Source organism: Olea europaea, chromosome 2, assembly GCF_002742605.1.
Source record: "Olea europaea var. sylvestris chromosome 2, O_europaea_v1, whole genome shotgun sequence".
Classification (NCBI taxonomy): Eukaryota; Viridiplantae; Streptophyta; class Magnoliopsida; order Lamiales; family Oleaceae; genus Olea; species Olea europaea.
The window spans coordinates 11,441,898-11,459,851 of record NC_036238.1 but is presented as its reverse complement, the minus strand read 5'-3'; the positions used below and the strand labels follow the sequence as shown (position 1 = coordinate 11,459,851).

General features: G+C 31.6%; 2 protein-coding genes across 5 annotated transcripts; one reads left to right on the top strand and one right to left on the bottom strand.

Annotated features, from left to right (window-relative positions):
* Positions 1–4,512: 4,512 nt before the first annotated feature.
* LOC111410836 (N-alpha-acetyltransferase 40) lies at positions 4,513–16,195 on the bottom strand. Of its 4 annotated transcripts, XR_002705775.1 has the most exons (9): positions 16,056–16,195; positions 15,800–15,902; positions 14,794–14,873; positions 14,365–14,679; positions 13,998–14,074; positions 10,249–10,291; positions 10,046–10,114; positions 6,259–6,337; positions 4,513–4,687 (listed from the first exon to the last, which is right to left on the bottom strand). XR_002705775.1 is itself a non-coding variant. In XM_023041425.1 (8 exons), exons 2-8 carry the CDS (start codon positions 15,900–15,902, stop codon positions 4,667–4,669), a joined length of 708 nt encoding a protein of 235 aa, XP_022897193.1. In that variant the 5' UTR covers positions 15,903–15,906; positions 16,056–16,195; the 3' UTR covers positions 4,513–4,666. The 4 variants fall into 4 exon arrangements, 3 of the variants coding, with proteins under 3 accessions (XP_022897193.1, XP_022897178.1, XP_022897185.1); XM_023041425.1 differs by lacking the exon at positions 6,259–6,337 and having other exon boundaries at positions 15,800–15,906; XM_023041410.1 differs by lacking the exon at positions 6,259–6,337.
* Positions 4,694–7,749, top strand: LOC111410831 (type IV inositol polyphosphate 5-phosphatase 9-like). Its single transcript, XM_023041398.1, has 7 exons — positions 4,694–5,613; positions 5,783–5,890; positions 6,010–6,349; positions 6,541–6,725; positions 6,989–7,097; positions 7,236–7,387; positions 7,467–7,749. The coding sequence occupies exons 1-7, from the start codon at positions 5,450–5,452 to the stop codon at positions 7,630–7,632; spliced, it is 1,224 nt and encodes a 407-aa protein (XP_022897166.1). The 5' UTR covers positions 4,694–5,449; the 3' UTR covers positions 7,633–7,749.
* Positions 16,196–17,954: the final 1,759 nt, after the last annotated feature.

Below are 17,954 nucleotides of genomic sequence, written 5' to 3'. Positions count from 1 at the left end.
AAAAAAAAAATCAAAGAGAATATACACCCAAATTATCTAGAATTTTCGGTGAAGCCAACATTTTGAAATATAGTGGTGTTGAATTGGATAATATTGGATAAATGTAGGCATATCCTGATAGTATTTTAAAAATGCATTTGTTAAGTTAGACGGGATTCGATATGATAGTTGACAAGTTTATATTTGGTTAAAGTACAAAAGTTACTTAACAAGTGGATCTCTTATAAAATAGGTCTCATCTCACATTTTAAACAAGTTATTGAGTAATTTTTAAGCTTAGTCAAAAAATGGAGTACTTGAGAAATGAAATTACTCATAAACAATTTTTAATCTTCATTTCTTGAGTTGAGATATGCTGTCCATTTTACTGTTTACCAATTAATTGTTGATACATTATTTTACATTAAAATGTTACTTATTTTTTAGCAAAAGAAGCAGTTAAAAAAGATGCACATGTTAATTTAAAATGATGTGTCAATAATTAATTGAGTGAATAACATATTTGATAACAAAATTTAGACCGTAGACCTCAACATATTTCTTCTCAAGAAATAAACAATTTTCGAAGCCCCAAAAAAAAAAATAATAAAATAAAATAAAATAAAATTCAAAATCAAAATGTTAGTGGGTCACTTGACCCCACGAAGCACCAACCCCCTTCTGCCACAGGTTTGAGGTCCCATATATCGTAATTCAATAGAAAATCTTATCACGTGTACATATACAACCTTTTCTCCAAAAAACCCTCTCAGCCCCTGTAGTACAATAGACTTTGGTGTCTAATGTACCGTGTCAATGATGTTTCGACATTTTGGATGGTAATCTACTTTCCTTCTTTTGAACGAAAATGCTGATTTGTAGCTAGTTTTGGCCATCAAGCTAAAGGTCGATCTTTTAATCCTATTGTAAGACTTGTTACTTCTATTTCTTAAAAATTATTGATTCAAGTGAGTTACTTAGCATGATTAAGTTGTGTCAACAAGGCGAGCTGAAACTTGAGATTTGAACTCAGCTCGAGTAAAATGGTCCGAATTTTTTTGCTAGCTCGAGATGAGCGGAGCTTTTGCTCGGCCAAGAAATCAAGGCTTGACCCATGCTTTCAGCTTGGACACCCGACTCGATTATTTATTTATTTATTTAATAATGGTACTTCCTAAAAAAAGGCAATTGAGTGCTGCCTTTTTTAAGGCAATAGCACGCTGCATTTAAACTTTTTTTTTTTTTTTTAAAGGCCCGTGAGCTTGAGCCGGTGAGTCACACAGGCCAACTTGGGTTCGGCCCAGCACCAATGGGGCTCAACCCGAGCCTCGATTCGGTTCTGTCGGGCCAGCTCGGACTTTTTCTATGTCGAGCTATGGGCGGCCCGAACCGACAAGCCCAATTGCCTTCCCTAGCATGGCTTGGGCCAATAGGATATATTAGGCCATTCTTTTCATCATGTTTGAAAAAAACATTACGTGTTGTCATAACTTGACAAATACTTCGGTCTCTGAATTGATTCTAATAATAAATTTGCAACAAGAGGGCCAAAAAATATTTTTCTTATGATTTGGACTTTCGTCTATAGATCCTATATTCAAGGTTCTCCTTTGGTCACTCGCAAGTCATCTTCATTCATAATGACAACATACACCCTTCAATGGGTAAAACCTCAATCATAAATCAAGAGCTTTCACATATATTGAAAAACAAAACTCCTTGATAGAAGTCCAATTTATTTAGTAGGAAATCAACGCCTAAGAAAGGTCATCTACTGTCGATGGAATAAGCGATAAAGATCTCATCCCTAGTCTTTGGACTTACCTAAATATAGTTTTTAATTACATAATTCGTTATTCACACTAGCATTTATCTAAAGAAAAAATAATACATGAGTCGTTATCTAACATTTTTTTAAAGAAAAAATAATGCATTCATCTCAATGTCACAATAACAATTGTTGAATTGAAAATTTACCAGTACAGTGGCCATTTTGGCTCAATTCTAATAGGATACTGACGTGCATACAAAAATTACAATATAATATGCCAACATGAAGAATATTATATTATTCCTACTAAAGATATTTACTAATCTAATTATAAGTTATTTTCATTATTTTAAAACTTCGATTAATTATACATCTGGTCCCTAAAGTTGCAGCAGAATTTCAAGTTAATCTCATTATTAACCATGTTTTAATCATGCTAAAAGTCGGATGGCAAACCGTGAAGTCTGTTTTGATCGAATTCAAATAGTAAACTGCATGAATAAATTGAAGTAAAACGAGTTTCATCGCCGTCGATCTTTTATAGGGATGATAAAAATGTCCCGACCCTCATCGCCCTACGTTGCCTTGACCTTGAATGAGTGGGGATGTGGATGGGGAACATTTTCTCGTTCTGAATTTTATATATTTTTCATGAATTTAAAATTTAAAAATAATATTGAAAAATAAATGAACAAGTAGATAAGAAAACGAGGTGGGAAATGAGAATAATTGAATTTTGTCGGGGCAAGGATGACAGCATTACTCGATATCATCCCTAATCTTTCTTTAGCACGAGTTAAGCATTCATGGGAATGGAATAAATGTCCCATTAGTACACAATGTTGTTAGGATTATACTACTTGTACATAAAAAATTACATAAAATGATATAGAGAGAAAAGATTGAATGAAAAAGTTGACAGTATTTTATTGCAAATGACATATAATCTTATGTAATCAATTATGTAAACTTTGATGTATATGTAACAAAGTCGATGTTGTTAACAGCTTACATGTGGAACTCGATGTTAATCTCAGTAACATACCGACCAAATTGGAAATATTAGGAAACTTTAGTAACTTATATGAAACAAAATAAACTATAATGGCCAATTTGAAATTTAATTGTAACTTTAGGAACCAAATTTGTATTTATCCCTCAAAACTTCAATAGACCTTTTTCCATTGGTTGGGCGTGGAATGGGGTGGGGTTTCATATTCATGCATCACATTTTTTCCTTTCACAAATATTTAAATATAAAAAAAGTGAAAAAGTGCTATCCAAACACTGGGCTTTTCATTCTGATTGGATAGAATCAGCCAATTGATTTTGATTAATTAGTTCGAGTGATAATTAATTAATTAAGACCAATTTGATCTTAATTATTATTACTTCCGCCTAATCAAATGCTCTGAGTTAGAGGACCAATCAAATACTCTGATCTATATATATATATAGATAGATAAATTGTAAACTAAATTAGCTTACCTGATCAATGACGTCATGTCGTTTAGTATTGCAACTAAGCATTAATCGATTGAAATTACATTGAATAACCGACTTTCTAACTTACTTCGTTAATTTAAATTACAATCGAAATATCGAGGCTTTGCTTTACACATTCTAATGTTGATTAATCGAAGACAATGAATATTGGATCCTCAACACAGGCTAAATCCTTTCACTTTAACCCTTTTATATTGTTCACATGATAAAAAAAACCACATGTATCAATATAGAGTTAATTGTTCCAATGGTCACTAAAATTAGGTCCATATCTTTGATTGGTCACTGAACTTTAAAATGTTGAGATTTGACTACTGAACTTTGAAAAATGTCGAGTTTTGATCACTAACTTTAGGTTCATATCTTCGATTGCTCACTGAAGTTTAAAATGTCAAGTTTTGACCACTGAACTTTTGAATATGCCGTACGTTACTCACTAGCATATAACTATTGAACTATAAAAAATATCGAATTTACAGTGAATAATGTACAATATTTTTTAAAGTTCAGTTAGTAATATACAATATTTTTTAAAATTCAATGAGTAATATACAACATTTTTCAAAGTTCAGTGATCAAAACTCGACATTTTTCAAAACTCAGTGGTCAAAACTCGACATTTTAAAGTTCAGTGGCCAATAAAAAATATGGAGCTAAATTTAGTGATCAAAACTCGACATTTTAAAGTTCAGTGGCCAATAAAAAATATGGAGCTAAATTTAGTGATCAAAACTCGACATTTTAAAGTTCAGTGACAAATCAAATATATGAATCTAAATTCAGTGACCATTGAAACAATTAACTCATTAATATAAACTGTCTTCAACATGTTATTTTAAGTGTAGATTAAAATCTTTTATATTTTTTTTCTATAAAAGCCTTGCATGTATATTTTTTATAATCATTCAAGTAATGTTAAGTAGTCAACTACTGCTTAATACTAATCTACATGTCAATTAAGTGAATCGAACTGAATTGCTCGATTCTAGTACCCAAAACCGTCTAAAATTTAAGTTAGTTCAACATTGAAAAATAAAATTAACTCATTTCAGGTACTAGAATTCGAGAATCGGACCAAACCGAACAGCTCGATTCTAGTACTCAGAATTGTTTAAAACTTAAGCAGAATCATAATGAAGCAGGTAGCTCAAATAAGTGGGTGGCAAAATTTGTCTATTATCGTACATGGGTGTGAGGGTGTGGAGAGAGAGGGGGGGTGAGGGTGGGGGATCCCTACAATAACAATAACAATAACAAATCACCAAAGTATTGCTCTTAATAAATTTGGAGTCAGTTACATGAATATCTCTTAACGGTAAGTCATTTAGCAAATTAACCTTCAAGTTTTACAGTGGAAATGTCATCGTTTTTGTGTCTCGAACCAATATTTTCTCAGTACACAAGTCAACCTCACAAGCAGGTTTCTTCTCTCTGTGGATCAAAACAAACAAAGGTAGATGCATTAAACAGAAAGTACAAAATTTAAAATCATTCATACCTCCAAAGGAAAAAGAAACTACCATCGGAAGTACACCTTTGATATTGCAAGTTGACGTTAAGACAGCATTAAGATTTAAACAAACAAGTAGAAACAGTCCTAATTAAAAAGGAAGAGAAGAAGGTATATACCTTTATTTCATATTACTGAGAATTGTGTTCTGTTTTTTATGAGGGAAAAAAAAGAAAAAAAGATTGTATGTACACGTGTGAGGATGTCGGTTGGGGGAGGGGGGCGGGGGGACCATAATAGTAAAAGAGAAATTAATATATAATAAGCCAATCCAGTTGCAGCCTAATTCTTCCATCTTCCTCTACTCCCATGATGTAAAAACTCAAAAGGCATTCCTGGTTTCAAAATGGAGATAATTTCAACTAAGTTCTATTGTTTTCTCTATAGGCCCTAGAGATAACAAGAAGCCAAATAAAATCTTTTTCTTTATTTCCCTATTTTAGATCTTAAACTTGGTCAGGTCCCTCCTATACTACTCGGTCTTATTTCACAAATCCTTTCATTTTCAATACCAAACTTCAACATCTTTCTTTCTTCCACCTATAAACAGCAACACAAATTAACGTTAAAACCCTGCCGCGGAAGTAGATTGAAAGTGATCCTGATGATTTTCCAATCTGTCACACATAAATACGCACTCGTTTCCTTGAGTTCCCGAACTTTTTTCTGCTGATTTCAAGGCCATGTGGCCTAGCATGGTAGCTGGCAAGATCCTTGGAGAAAGAGTGGACAACAACATATATGCTATGAATTCTGGAGAATTGTCCGCAACATTTGTAGAAAGTGAAAACTCAAATCAAGCATCTTTCAGTCCCAGAAAGCCTTACATTGTTCAAGAAACTTTCAAGTGCGGGCTTTACCAATAAATTTCTTCTTCTCTATCATACTACAACTTCTTATACATTAAGAGTTTTATTTTCATTATTTTTTGGCATAAAATTTCATATAAAAGAATTCTAGTAAACATGTTTGAACCTAATGTCCTATATTCTTCTTTCATACTTCTACCGCTAAAGATTGTTTGTGAGCTCATGGAACATTGGAGGCATCACACCACCAGATAACTCGAGCCTTGAGGATTTTCTGGGCACACAAAATAGCATGGCAGATATATATGTTTTCGGGTAATTTTTACTTTATGAGCATATAAAATTGCAAATTTTATCAGCATGCCTTAAATATTTAAAAATGTGAAACAGTTGAATCAAATTATGTTTAGAAAAAGGCATACAATTGTTTGCAGGTTCCAAGAAATTGTGCCCCTGAATGCAGGAAATATTTTGGGTTCCGAGAATAGCAAGATTTCCTCAAAATGGAATACTCTCATAGAAGAAGTTCTCAACAAGAGAATGGCAATAGAAGGCAGACTTCAGAACACAGATATTGGAGAGACTCCAAAAGTGCATCCTCTAAAAATGCACAATTCTACCAACTCAATTGCTTCAGATTTCCAATGCTTAATAAGTAAACAAATGGTCGGAATATATATTACCATATGGGTCCGAACTGCGCTACATGGGTATATCAGTTATCCAAGTGTTTCCAGTGTAGGTTGTGGTCTCTTAGGATGCCTGGGAAACAAGGTAACAGCAGTATTAATCCTTGTGAGAAAAATATATCATTCTTCAGGAAAAGGGATACTAGAACCACATAATGATCGAAAATATCAAAGTGGATATTCATTAACTATGGAAGTTTTATATCTAAATATATTTACCACAGTTAACTAGAAGATACAAAAGGGAAACTGACATGATGCATAGTTGATGAACAGGGTGCAGTTTCTGTCAGATTTTGCTTGGGGCAGACAAGTTTCTGCTTTGTGTGTAGTCATTTAGCTTCAGGTGGGAAAGAAGGCGATGAGAAACAGAGAAATGCAGATGCAGCACGAATACTGTCACAAACACAATTCCCTAGCAGTCCCCTCCGAAAGTTGCCGAGAAACATCCTAGACCATGAGTATGTGAACTAAATCTGTTCCATTTTTCTTTCGAGATCAAAAATGAACTTCATTTCCAGCATGATACTTTTTTTATCTAACCTCTTCGGTTTAGGTAAGTTTGAGTAGCGATTCAGTGATTTATTTATTTTTTTCCTCCAGAACTTCCAACTTGTTTTTCTTTGACAAATCATACTTTATGAATGGGAAATTGTTATTATGGTGTTGGAATCTTGAAACATATTGTCCTAACAATAGCCAGTGGGTTCTGATTTTCTTACAGTCGGGTGGTTTGGCTTGGGGACTTGAACTACAGGATAAACCTGCCAGAGGCTGCCACAAGATCCTTAGTACAGAATGAGAACTGGAGCATCTTATTACAAAATGATCAGGTACTCTTAAAAAAAAAAAAAAAAAAAAAAAAAAAAAGGCAGTAGAAAAGGGCGGTTTCAGATTTAAAAGAAAAGAATCACATCAAAACAGGTTATAACCATATGATAATCTCAATTATTTTTTATTTGAAATTAAAGCTGAAGGCTGAGCAAGCAAAAGGTCATGTCTTCGAGGGTTGGCAAGAGGAAGAAATTGAGTTTGCACCCACATACAAATACTATCAAAATTCAGATGATTATTATGGATGCAACCAGAAAATTAATGAGAAAAAGAGGCGAGCTCCTGCATGGTAAGTCTATGCCGAATATCATTCCTCCATTTGTATAGATAATTGTATCAATAACTTGACGAAGAAGAAAGTTATGTAGGTGTGATCGAATAATTTGGTATGGCAAGGGACTGAAACAAATTCAGTATGATAGAGGGGAATCAAGACTGTCTGATCACAGACCAGTTCAAGCAATTTTCACAGCAGAGGTTGATGGATTAAACTTGAAAGAGCCAGGCAGCTTCTTGTCAAACCATTTGACATAATGCATAATTGAATACTTCCTATTCTATTACCATTTATGTTTTCAGTGATGCCCCCAGAAAGTTGAAACAAAAAAAATCTTACCATGTAATAAATAAAGTAGAAAATTAGTCACGGTACTCGTTCATTCTTTGGGCATATTAGTCCCAAACTTCAATTTTGGGTCGCACAGAGGTCTTTCCTAGTGGAACCGTCCAAAAGAACAAGAAAATAATATGAAAAGTACCTCTTGATACAAAAAATGACAAAAGAAAAAAATGGGGACGGAAACTAAAGAAGTACATTAAAGAAAGATCTCTGCTCCCCAGCTTTCGAAGTTGTAGACTGGTTGAGTCAGGTTGAGCTTCTAAAAGTACGTGTTTACGTCCAAAAGAACATCTTTGATATGAAAAGTGATGTTTGGGATCCATATGCAAAGAAATGAATGGAACCCAAGTGCCCATGACACCAGCAGGATGTTTTTCCTTCCGAACTTCCACTAATTTTGATACAGATGACTTCCTTGTCCTTCCTCTCTATATTTCCCTTTCCCAGTCAACTACCTAAAAGGGGCTGCAACGAAGGGAATCCATCTCCGTACTCACCATCACCCGACCCAAAAAAATAAATAAATAAATAAAAAGAAAAAGAAAAAAAGGGAAAGAAAGAACAAAAAAACATAACAAAAGCCAAGGTGCAGACCTTGTTCATGCCTTATGTATCACAGTAAAGTTTCTTTCAACGGTGAAATAACATTCACAGACTATTATGGTTTTATCATGGGGAAAAATAAAAGAAAATGAATGTTGAATATGGTTGCTTAGGTACATTTTTTCTCTCCTACATAGCGCCAGCTAGTTCCCAGATTTTGTGCACATGATAGAAAACCAAAGTAAGAAAGTGCAAGAGAATTACTGAGTCTCAGTCTGACAATGAGCCAAAAACGTGAAAAAGTTTACAATTACATGCAATTTGCATCCTGGGGAATTCCAGTGAGACAAATTGAAAGCACAAAATTTGCAAAATGTTCAATTTAACTGAAAACAAACCACGTATTTTAGAAGATCAACCCTCTTCTGGCCTTATAAATTACAAGAGTACAACCCGAGGTCCCAGGTTCATTATATCTGATAGTTTATATTGGAATACTAAGTGGTGGGTTTTATTAATTATAGCTGTGGAGAAAAGAAATGACATCAATCTACCTTAAGTTGAATATTTTTTTCCTTCATTTCTCTTTAGTTGACGTGATCAAAGCTCAAGCCAGTATATCATATCTATAGTCACAGTACTCCATGTTCATATGCTCAAATATGTAATGAGTATAATCCCGATATTGCATTTAGTAACTCATGTCATCTCAAAAATCATAGACTAGCAGATCCACAATTATTATCTAGCAAATAAAAGATCTATTGCAGACATCCACATGACAGTTATCATAGGCTTTGTTGTAATGATGGATAAAATCAAAAAGTAAATTATATTGACAGTTAATATAACATATAATAAAAGTTGCACAAATGAGACCGATTTTCAGACTAGATGAGTGGTAGGTGAAAATGGTGCAAGCCTATATGTATATGAAACCCACTTGCATAGGATTGAAGGAGCCAATTTCAAGAGCATAATTATCTTCCTTCACTTCAGCTTTCTTCCTTAAGGTGCCCTCCTTTGTCAGTTTAGTAATGACTGCGTTCACAATTTTTCTTATGGATTATCAAGAATTCAGATTAATGTTCATTTTGTTATTTCTCCTGAACTGTGGCTCAGTAAAATTTAACATGTACTTTGCATTTCAAGCAATATTCATCCATTGACATGTCAGATAACTGAAACACAATGGTTGAAATGATATCTTTCCCCCAAAGAATCTAGACACAGAAATGAGACTGCACTATTAGTCCTCTTTATTTGTTACCATAATTTACCATGTTTTGCTCATACAATATTAACAAATACAACGATAATTTCTAGTAAAGATTGCCAGCAATATATTAAACCAAGAAACATGTATTTAAAATTAACTACTCCACATCTAATTGGTCTTGGAGAATGTAAAACTCCCACAGCTCTGCTCAGAAAGACAAGAAAAAGTAGTTCCAAGAAATATAATGTGTCTAACATTGCATGACTAGTTTCTCTTAGTTTCAGGTTTCCTACTCTAATAATATGATGTGTAAAATGCCCGCAGCTCTGCTCAGAAAAATGAGAAAAAGTACTTCCAAAAAATATAATGTGTTTGACAGTGCATGACTAGTTTCTCTTAGTTTCAAGTTTCCTACTTTTATAATATAATGTTTAAATAAAATATAGTTATCTTCAAATTGCACTGACTTCATAATTGAACGTGTAGAGTTGCTAAAATCATTGTGTAGATTAAAGATGGTTGCAATTATGCAATCTCCATGAATATTATGCATGTACTTTCCATACCTCCAACACTACTTGAGCTTCATGGTAAAATGCTTTACAAAGAATCTCATAGCTCTTCTCTAGTCCTAACTGCAGAAAAGAAAATAAATGATCAGACAAAACTATCTTGGAACACAAATATAAATAAAGAGAAAATTAAAGAGAAAATCAGGGGATGTAGCAGAAAATAGGGTTAGGGAAGAAACAGAAAAATTGGTGCTTACCAACGGATCAACTCTTGATGGTGAAATTGCAGATACAGTGTACCTGTAAAATATCAATGTTCATGCTAAAATAGCTGAGCAACCATAGGTATTTATTGCAACAAAAAACCATACAAAACCCAAGTATATGAATATGATAAAATGCTGAAGCAACTGCAGTTAGTAGCAGCCATTTCATTTATGGAAATGTTATATATGGTCCACCAAAGCCAGACAAGGACGGTCATACGCCTTGCTCATTTGTATCTATAATTTGGATTCAGTTTAGGGTGTAGAGGAAGTTTGAAAATTTTGATGGAAAATAATTTGTATCATTCTTTCCATAGAGTCATAAAATTCTTTATAAACCCACCATGTGAAACTAATTGACTTACTAGTTTACATATCATCCTTCATTACTGACATTCTATTCAAAAAATTATACGGTTCTTCAAGATGTTTGCATTACAATGGAAACTCCAACAAAATTTGTGATGCTGTTTTGTCGCATTGGAAGTATAAGACTTTTCCATGAAAAAAGGTTGCACGTCCATTGTGGCCCAAGGGGCTCGGTCAGAGTACATGGCTAGACCTGTCAAGTGTGTAGGCTTCTTTATGCTTCAAAATAACTGAAGTGTATCAGAATTCAAGTTTTGCATCTCTTTCCCCTTCTCTGACCTAATTAATGCAATAAATATAAATTACTTTTGGAAAATGAGTATCATGAATTTTGAGGATACCTTTTATTGATATGTATTGTTCCCTACTTTAAGAAGACTGCCAGGTTTGACTTTGCACCGGCATTAAGACAGTGAAATAAATATAATGGCACCTTAGTTGCAATAGTATATATTGTATTCAATAATTTTAACTAGGGGTATAATAGAAATCATGAAACCATAATGCCAGAGGTGGCCCTCAGAGCGTGCGAGTTGAGCGATCGCACAGGGCCTCAACATTACAAGGGCACCAAAAAAATTTTTATGTAAGTCTATAAATATGTAGAAGTATATATTTATAATCCTACATATTTTTTATTAATTTTAAGATTTAAAATTTTTATTATTATATAAAGTTAAAGGGCACAATATTTACGAAAAAAGAGTAAAAAAATTTATATTATGTTAATATTTGTTTAATTTAACATATTATTGAAAATAAATGTTTAATTTAACATATACCGAAAAAAATATTTTTATAATTCTAAACTTTCTTGCTTTCAAAAAATATTATAAACTATCTATTTTACTAGTCCTAATATCAAATGTCCAATTAGCTTCATTAATCAATTACCAACCTAAAAAGAAAATTAAGTAGCCCAAAATTCAAATGATTAAAATGGAGAGTAAAAAGCTAATACTAGATTCATTTTTATCAATTCTCTCATTCTCATTCTTCAACTCACAAATAATAGTCAAATAAATAAGAGAATAAATTTTATTGTCAATATTTATTACTTGCTCTGTAATAGTACAATCTATTTATTGGAGCCGGTTGTCCACTTGTGAATTGCTATATTATGATTTTTTTGGGTTCTAGAAGGGTAAGTTTTTGTTGGTTGATAACTAATAGTTGATTACATTCGATTTTTCGAATTTTTTTACCAGAAGAAACAAAAATAGCTTTTGATATATTGACTTATTTGAGAAGATTAGATTTCTTTTCGAATATATTTATCGCTTATAGAATACTATTGACAGTTATTGTTATTGTTGCATTTGTTGAAAAATGTTCTTCAGAACTAAAGTTATTAAAATCTTATTTGCGATCCAAGAACAAGTCCACTTGTGAATTGCTATTTCATGATTTTTTTTTTTTTTTGTTCTAGAAGGGTAAGTTTTTGTTGGTTGATAACTAATAACTGATTGCATTCAAGTTTTGTCAATTTTTTTACGAGAAGAAATAGAAATAGCTTTTGATATATTGACTTATTTGACAAGATTGGATTGCTTTTCGAATATATTTATCACTTATAGAATACTATTGACAATTATTGTTATTGTTGCATTTGTCAAAAAATGTTCTTCAAAACTAAAGTTATTAAAATCTTATTTGTGATCAACCATGTTACAAGAACAAGTCCACTTGTGAATTGCTATTTCATGATTTTTTTTGGTTTTAGAGGGGTAAGTTTTTGTTGGATGATAACTGATAGTTGATTACATTCAATTTTTGTGAATTTTTTTACCAAAAGAAACAAAATAACTTTTGATAAATTCACTTATTTGACAAGATTGTATTGCTTTTCGAATATATTTATTGTTTATAGAATACTATTGACAATTATTGTTATTGTTGCATTTGTCAAAAAATATTCTTCAAAACTAAAGCTATAAAAATCTTATTTGCAATCAACCATGTTACAATAATGATTGAATGTGCTAGTTTTGATATTTATTTATTGAAAAAATTTGCTAAAACATATTGATTACGAAGGTTTAACTAGTGAGTTTGTTTCTAAAAATGCAAGAACAAATATTTTTACATGATCTGTTGCATTTCAAGATTTATATGTGGTAATTGCTATTTTTGATTTCAAAGTTTGCTCATGTGAAATTGTACCAAGAGGTTAATAATTTGGATCGTTCTTTGTTGATAACATATGAATTTTGATGAAGTTCGGAGAATGCTTTTGAACTTTATTTATATTTTTTTATTCACGATATGTAAAAATAAACAAAATTTAAATGTCATGTTTTTGGTATGAAAAGATGTTATTGAATTATTTTTCTTAATATATTTTTTATTACATGAAAGGAGCATCATTTTAAAATGTCACACCGGACACCTAAAATTTCAGGGCCGGCCCTGCGTAATGCTTTGACTTTTTGATAATAAAACATCGTGGGAGAAACAAGATCTGATTTCTGGCTATCTTTAAGGAGAAATGAATTACATATTTTCAAGGATACAATGCAATGAATTTTTTTCCTCAGAAGATCAAACTATCTATGTTTTTACTGTGATGAGTATTTGGATATTAAAAGAAAAAAATTGTCCAATAACGAGCATGGTAGAAATAAGGATGTTAAAATAGACCTAAGGCCCTAGTACAATAGATAAAATAAGAAGTAAACCTACATGCCACCAAGTGGAATGGCACCAATTGATAAGGTAAAGACATCTTAGACAATTGGAGCCCGTATTGAGTAAAAGAAGCTCCCTTTCATGAGAGCTATGCAATTCTAGTAGAATACGTTAGGAGAAGGAGAGGTAGACCAAATTTGACATACACTTGCAGAAGAATTGGTTTCTTTGAACCTCACAGGAGATTTCTGAATAGAATGAAACGGCAAAACAATAACTCATGTAAGTTGTAAATAACACAACTGACGCAAAGTTAAAAGTCTAGACGCCATTGAATAGAAATAGGATATATTTATTGTAACTTTCATTTTTTTTTTCCATATTTTTTTTTACTATATTGGAAACATTTTTTTCTGTAGTTGGGAAAAAATATTCCAGTTTAGTTATGAAATAATATATTTTAGAAATTCTTGTTATTTCCTTTCCTTTTAGAGATATGACTATTTTTTTTTTTTTTTTTTAATAGGTAGAGATATGACTATTCTCCTGATTGTAGTGAATAATTAGCATTCAATAGTAAATTCCGCCAAAATTTCAACTATTGATACTACACAATCCAAAAGTAATCAGCCAACGAAGATTACTTTTAAGAAAATAAAACAAAAACCAATTGACTGATTACAGTTTAACATGATTAATGCTAAATCAACTAGCTGTTTATAAAAAAGATAAGAGCAACTCACTTTAGTTTATGCAAGTAAAAGTCCATAGCTACCAAATTTGCTTTTTGAACAGTTAGCACCACGGCTCCCATTTTATTCTGCAAAAATAGTAAAAAAGAAATTAGTTAGCTTTAAAACATGTAAAAGTTAATCCTTCACTGCAAAATTAATGTCAGAACAGGCACATCTAAGACCAAAATGAGAAACAATATGCCACATCACTACATCAGTGAGCACAAGAAACGCATCCCTGGAATTTGGAATATTTAGTCACTATAATATCTGTGCAAAAATTCTTCTCAAATGATTCACTTTCTCTTCTATGTATTTCAGAATTCATAGGTAAAAAGTCCAATTGCTGAAAACAACAGTGAAAGAAAATCTGTACCTTGCGAGCAATAAACTCGATTAATTGCATTAAGAATTTTCCTAATCCCTTCCCTTGAACGTGAGGTTCAAGTTGTAACTCATAAACATAAAGTACAGGTACTTCTTCCTCTAGGATGAATCTGTAATGTACAAAACCAACAATTGGGTAACAAGTAAATTTCCTTTCCTTGTCCACCGACTCAGACTCTTTGATAGCATCTTCATTTGGAATTTCATGCACAAATATATAGCGAGCTTCTGAAGCTACCATTTCCCTCCGTTTCACCTTTTCCTCTGCTGGCCACTCGGGTCCATAAGGAGCCTCCATATTTAACTTGAAAAATTAAAATTAAATTATATACGGAAAGAGAAGGCAAAATACTGCGTTGCTATCATTTTTATTTAAAAGAAAAGATACAAGAAACAGTTAAAAGTTAACTACTACCACCTTAAGAAGGTTTTGAATGCATTTTTTTGTATCGGAGGATAGCTTATCTCCACGTCCAGACTCCAAGTGTACGAACAAGCCTGGTAATAACAAGGTTAAAAAGAAAAAAGTTCTTTCTTTCTTTCTTTCTTTCTTTCTTTCTTTCTTTCTTTCTCTCCCCCTATTTTGCCAGTGAAACAATAGGAGTCCCATTGCAATTAAATTTGAGCATCAATTAAGACTAAGACAAAAATCTAATAACAAATGCCCAATGAATATACATAAGAATAACAAGAATCAAAATATTAACTCTGGAAGAGTACTATAATATTTTCCACAACTGAAAATCAGGAGTTTACATGAAAAATGCACTGCTTAAACCAGAATGTTCCTGAAATCCAGGAAACAAAAAATAGGGTTCATTTTCAAAAAATGATACTCTCACATTGTTAAATTGAAATTGCAGTAACAAGAGATAGAATAAGTCATCAGAATTTTCATAAGTAGGTTAATGTAACATCCATTGATGTTAAATTCCACATCTGATTGACATGGTTGGGCATATTCATTGAAGGACGTCACTGGTTAAAAGTGAATTAACCATATTGAAGTAAACTACTAGTATTAAACATAAAGCTAGGGGAAGCAGCCTACTTAAATTCGGATGGAATTAGATTATTAATAGGGATTTGAGCCTTCGTGGTTTGAGTTTAAAGATAAAGCACAGCTGGAGAAGACGATGAATTGAGCTTGATAACAGACAATGTTAAATTAACTCAATTTGTGATTTAAACTATACAAAAGCCAAGAACACAAGACCCTACTTTTCAAACGGCCATTAACACCAATGTACCATTTGCTGTAATGCTTGCACTAAAGAAAACAAGAGAAATCTGCGTAACATATCTAAATCTCCCCAAATTCTGAAACTGAATGGAACATATATAACAAAATATCCAAAATTAATTAACCTTTAAATTGAACGACTAAACACTCATATTTGTAAAAACAATAAAATCATACGAACCATTCCTTTGATAATGGCGAAATTGCGGGAACTGAGAGAGACAGTCTTTTTCTGAGACAGCAGTTTTCATTATTTCATCAATTGATTTCCTCTTTTCCAGCATCTACCTTCAAAATGGAGAATGAAAAAATATAGTGGAGAGAAATTATTGTTGAATACAATATTCAATTTAAATTATTGTTGATTACCATATTCAATTTCAAAGAAGAAGAAAAAAATCGTAATAAGAAGTAATTAATTAGGGATTTTATTTCACCTCCTTTCTTTTAATCCTCGTTTCTCTCTGGTTAATTTCTCCCTTGGCCTCCATTCCCAAGCTTACCAGCAAATTTCCTCCTGGCCTCACTTTTCGTAATTCTTGTAATTTTTACCGAAAATGGTAGCCAGGTCCTCAAACATGAGTGGCACTTGAGTGGGACCCTATCAAGATATTTGGTAATGGAAGATTGGACTTTTATGAATTACTAGTTTTCCACCCACGGGCTATGTTATTTTTGGGTAATATTATTGTGTCAAAATATTTATTTATTTTTCAGTAAATCTATAAATTTGTTTACTTATTGTGTAAAGGAATGAATAAAAGAAGTATATATATATTTTTATAGATGTTGCGTAAAGAAATAGAGAAAAATAGGAAAAATAGTATAATAATTTATAACCCATATAAATTATAAAGTGATAATAATTTTATTAGGAATTTTTACATCCAAAAAGAAAAATACTTGACGTCATACACATAAATTTTTTGAAAGAACGTGATGTAAATTATATTTAGAAAATTATCGCGACAAAACAATAAACATTAATAAAATAATTGATTTTTTAAAGAAAAAAGACGAGTTATACGTATTTTTTAACACATACGTTTGATATACGTTTAACTATTTTCGATATTCATTTAAATCATTCGATGTGTCTATAATATAGTTTTCGAAATGAGTTTCAAAAAGACATAGAAAATTTATGTAGATTTTTATAAAAAAAAATGAAATAAATCATCCAGTGAAAGAAATTGATACAAAAAAATCAATTACCCAATAAAAAAAATTAATAAAAAAAATTAACACGTAGCATCATTCATATAAATATATATATATATATTGATTGTTGCACATGCTTCGTGACACAGAACAAAACTGCTCCATTGCACGGAACAATTTGCTCCTGGCACCCAGGAGCTCTTAGGTGCCAGGAGCAAATTTGCTCCATGTGAGCACAGACGTACCGCAATAATTTTTTTTCTTTTGATATGTTTTTTTTATACGAATCTATTTCTTAATAAGCTTTCAAATTTTTTTTAATGTCAAAAGAGACGTCATTTAAAAAATTAAGAATTTCGTTAACAAGCTAACTTTAAAAATTTATTTACTATTGTACGGTAGTCGAATGCATAAATCTTATATATTCTCTCGAAGCTTATTTTGAGAATTATATATATAGACATATCGAATGATCTAAATAAATATCGAAAATAGTTAAACATATATCAAACGTATATATTAAAAATGCGCATAACTCGTTTTTTTCTTAAAAAAATCAATTTTTTTATTAATGATTATTATTTTTCAGCGAATTACATATTTGCAATTTATTTGTAGTTTAATCTGATGCTTAGTTATTTTTCAGTTTATTTTATTATATGTGCTTCATATAATTTTATAGTTTATTATCTGTATATCAAAAAAATTTTAAGAAAATTGATTAATTTGATAACATTCAATTTGGTAGTTAGCCACCCAATATTTATTTAACTAATATATGCAAATACTATATTTCCAAATTTTGGTGTATGTAAGTGCATATTCGGTATGTTAGTTGCATATATGATATTTAGCAAATATGTGTAAAATCACTCAATATATATAAAATGAGTAAAAAACAGTTTTGCAAATTTTGTGCAAATACGGTGAGTGTTCTGCATATACGGTGAGCTACAAATACGGTAAGGTCCAAATATGATAAGTTGTCTACAAATACGGCAGGTCGTAAATACAGTAAACTGTATATACAGTAAACTACTTGCAAATACGGTAAGTTGCATATACAGTATGTTTAAAACTAGTATCTAAACTACATATATGGTATGCGATAATCCGGTTTCATTAACACCGCAATATTCCAACAATAAGTAGCTTTTGTAATTATAAGAGAATGA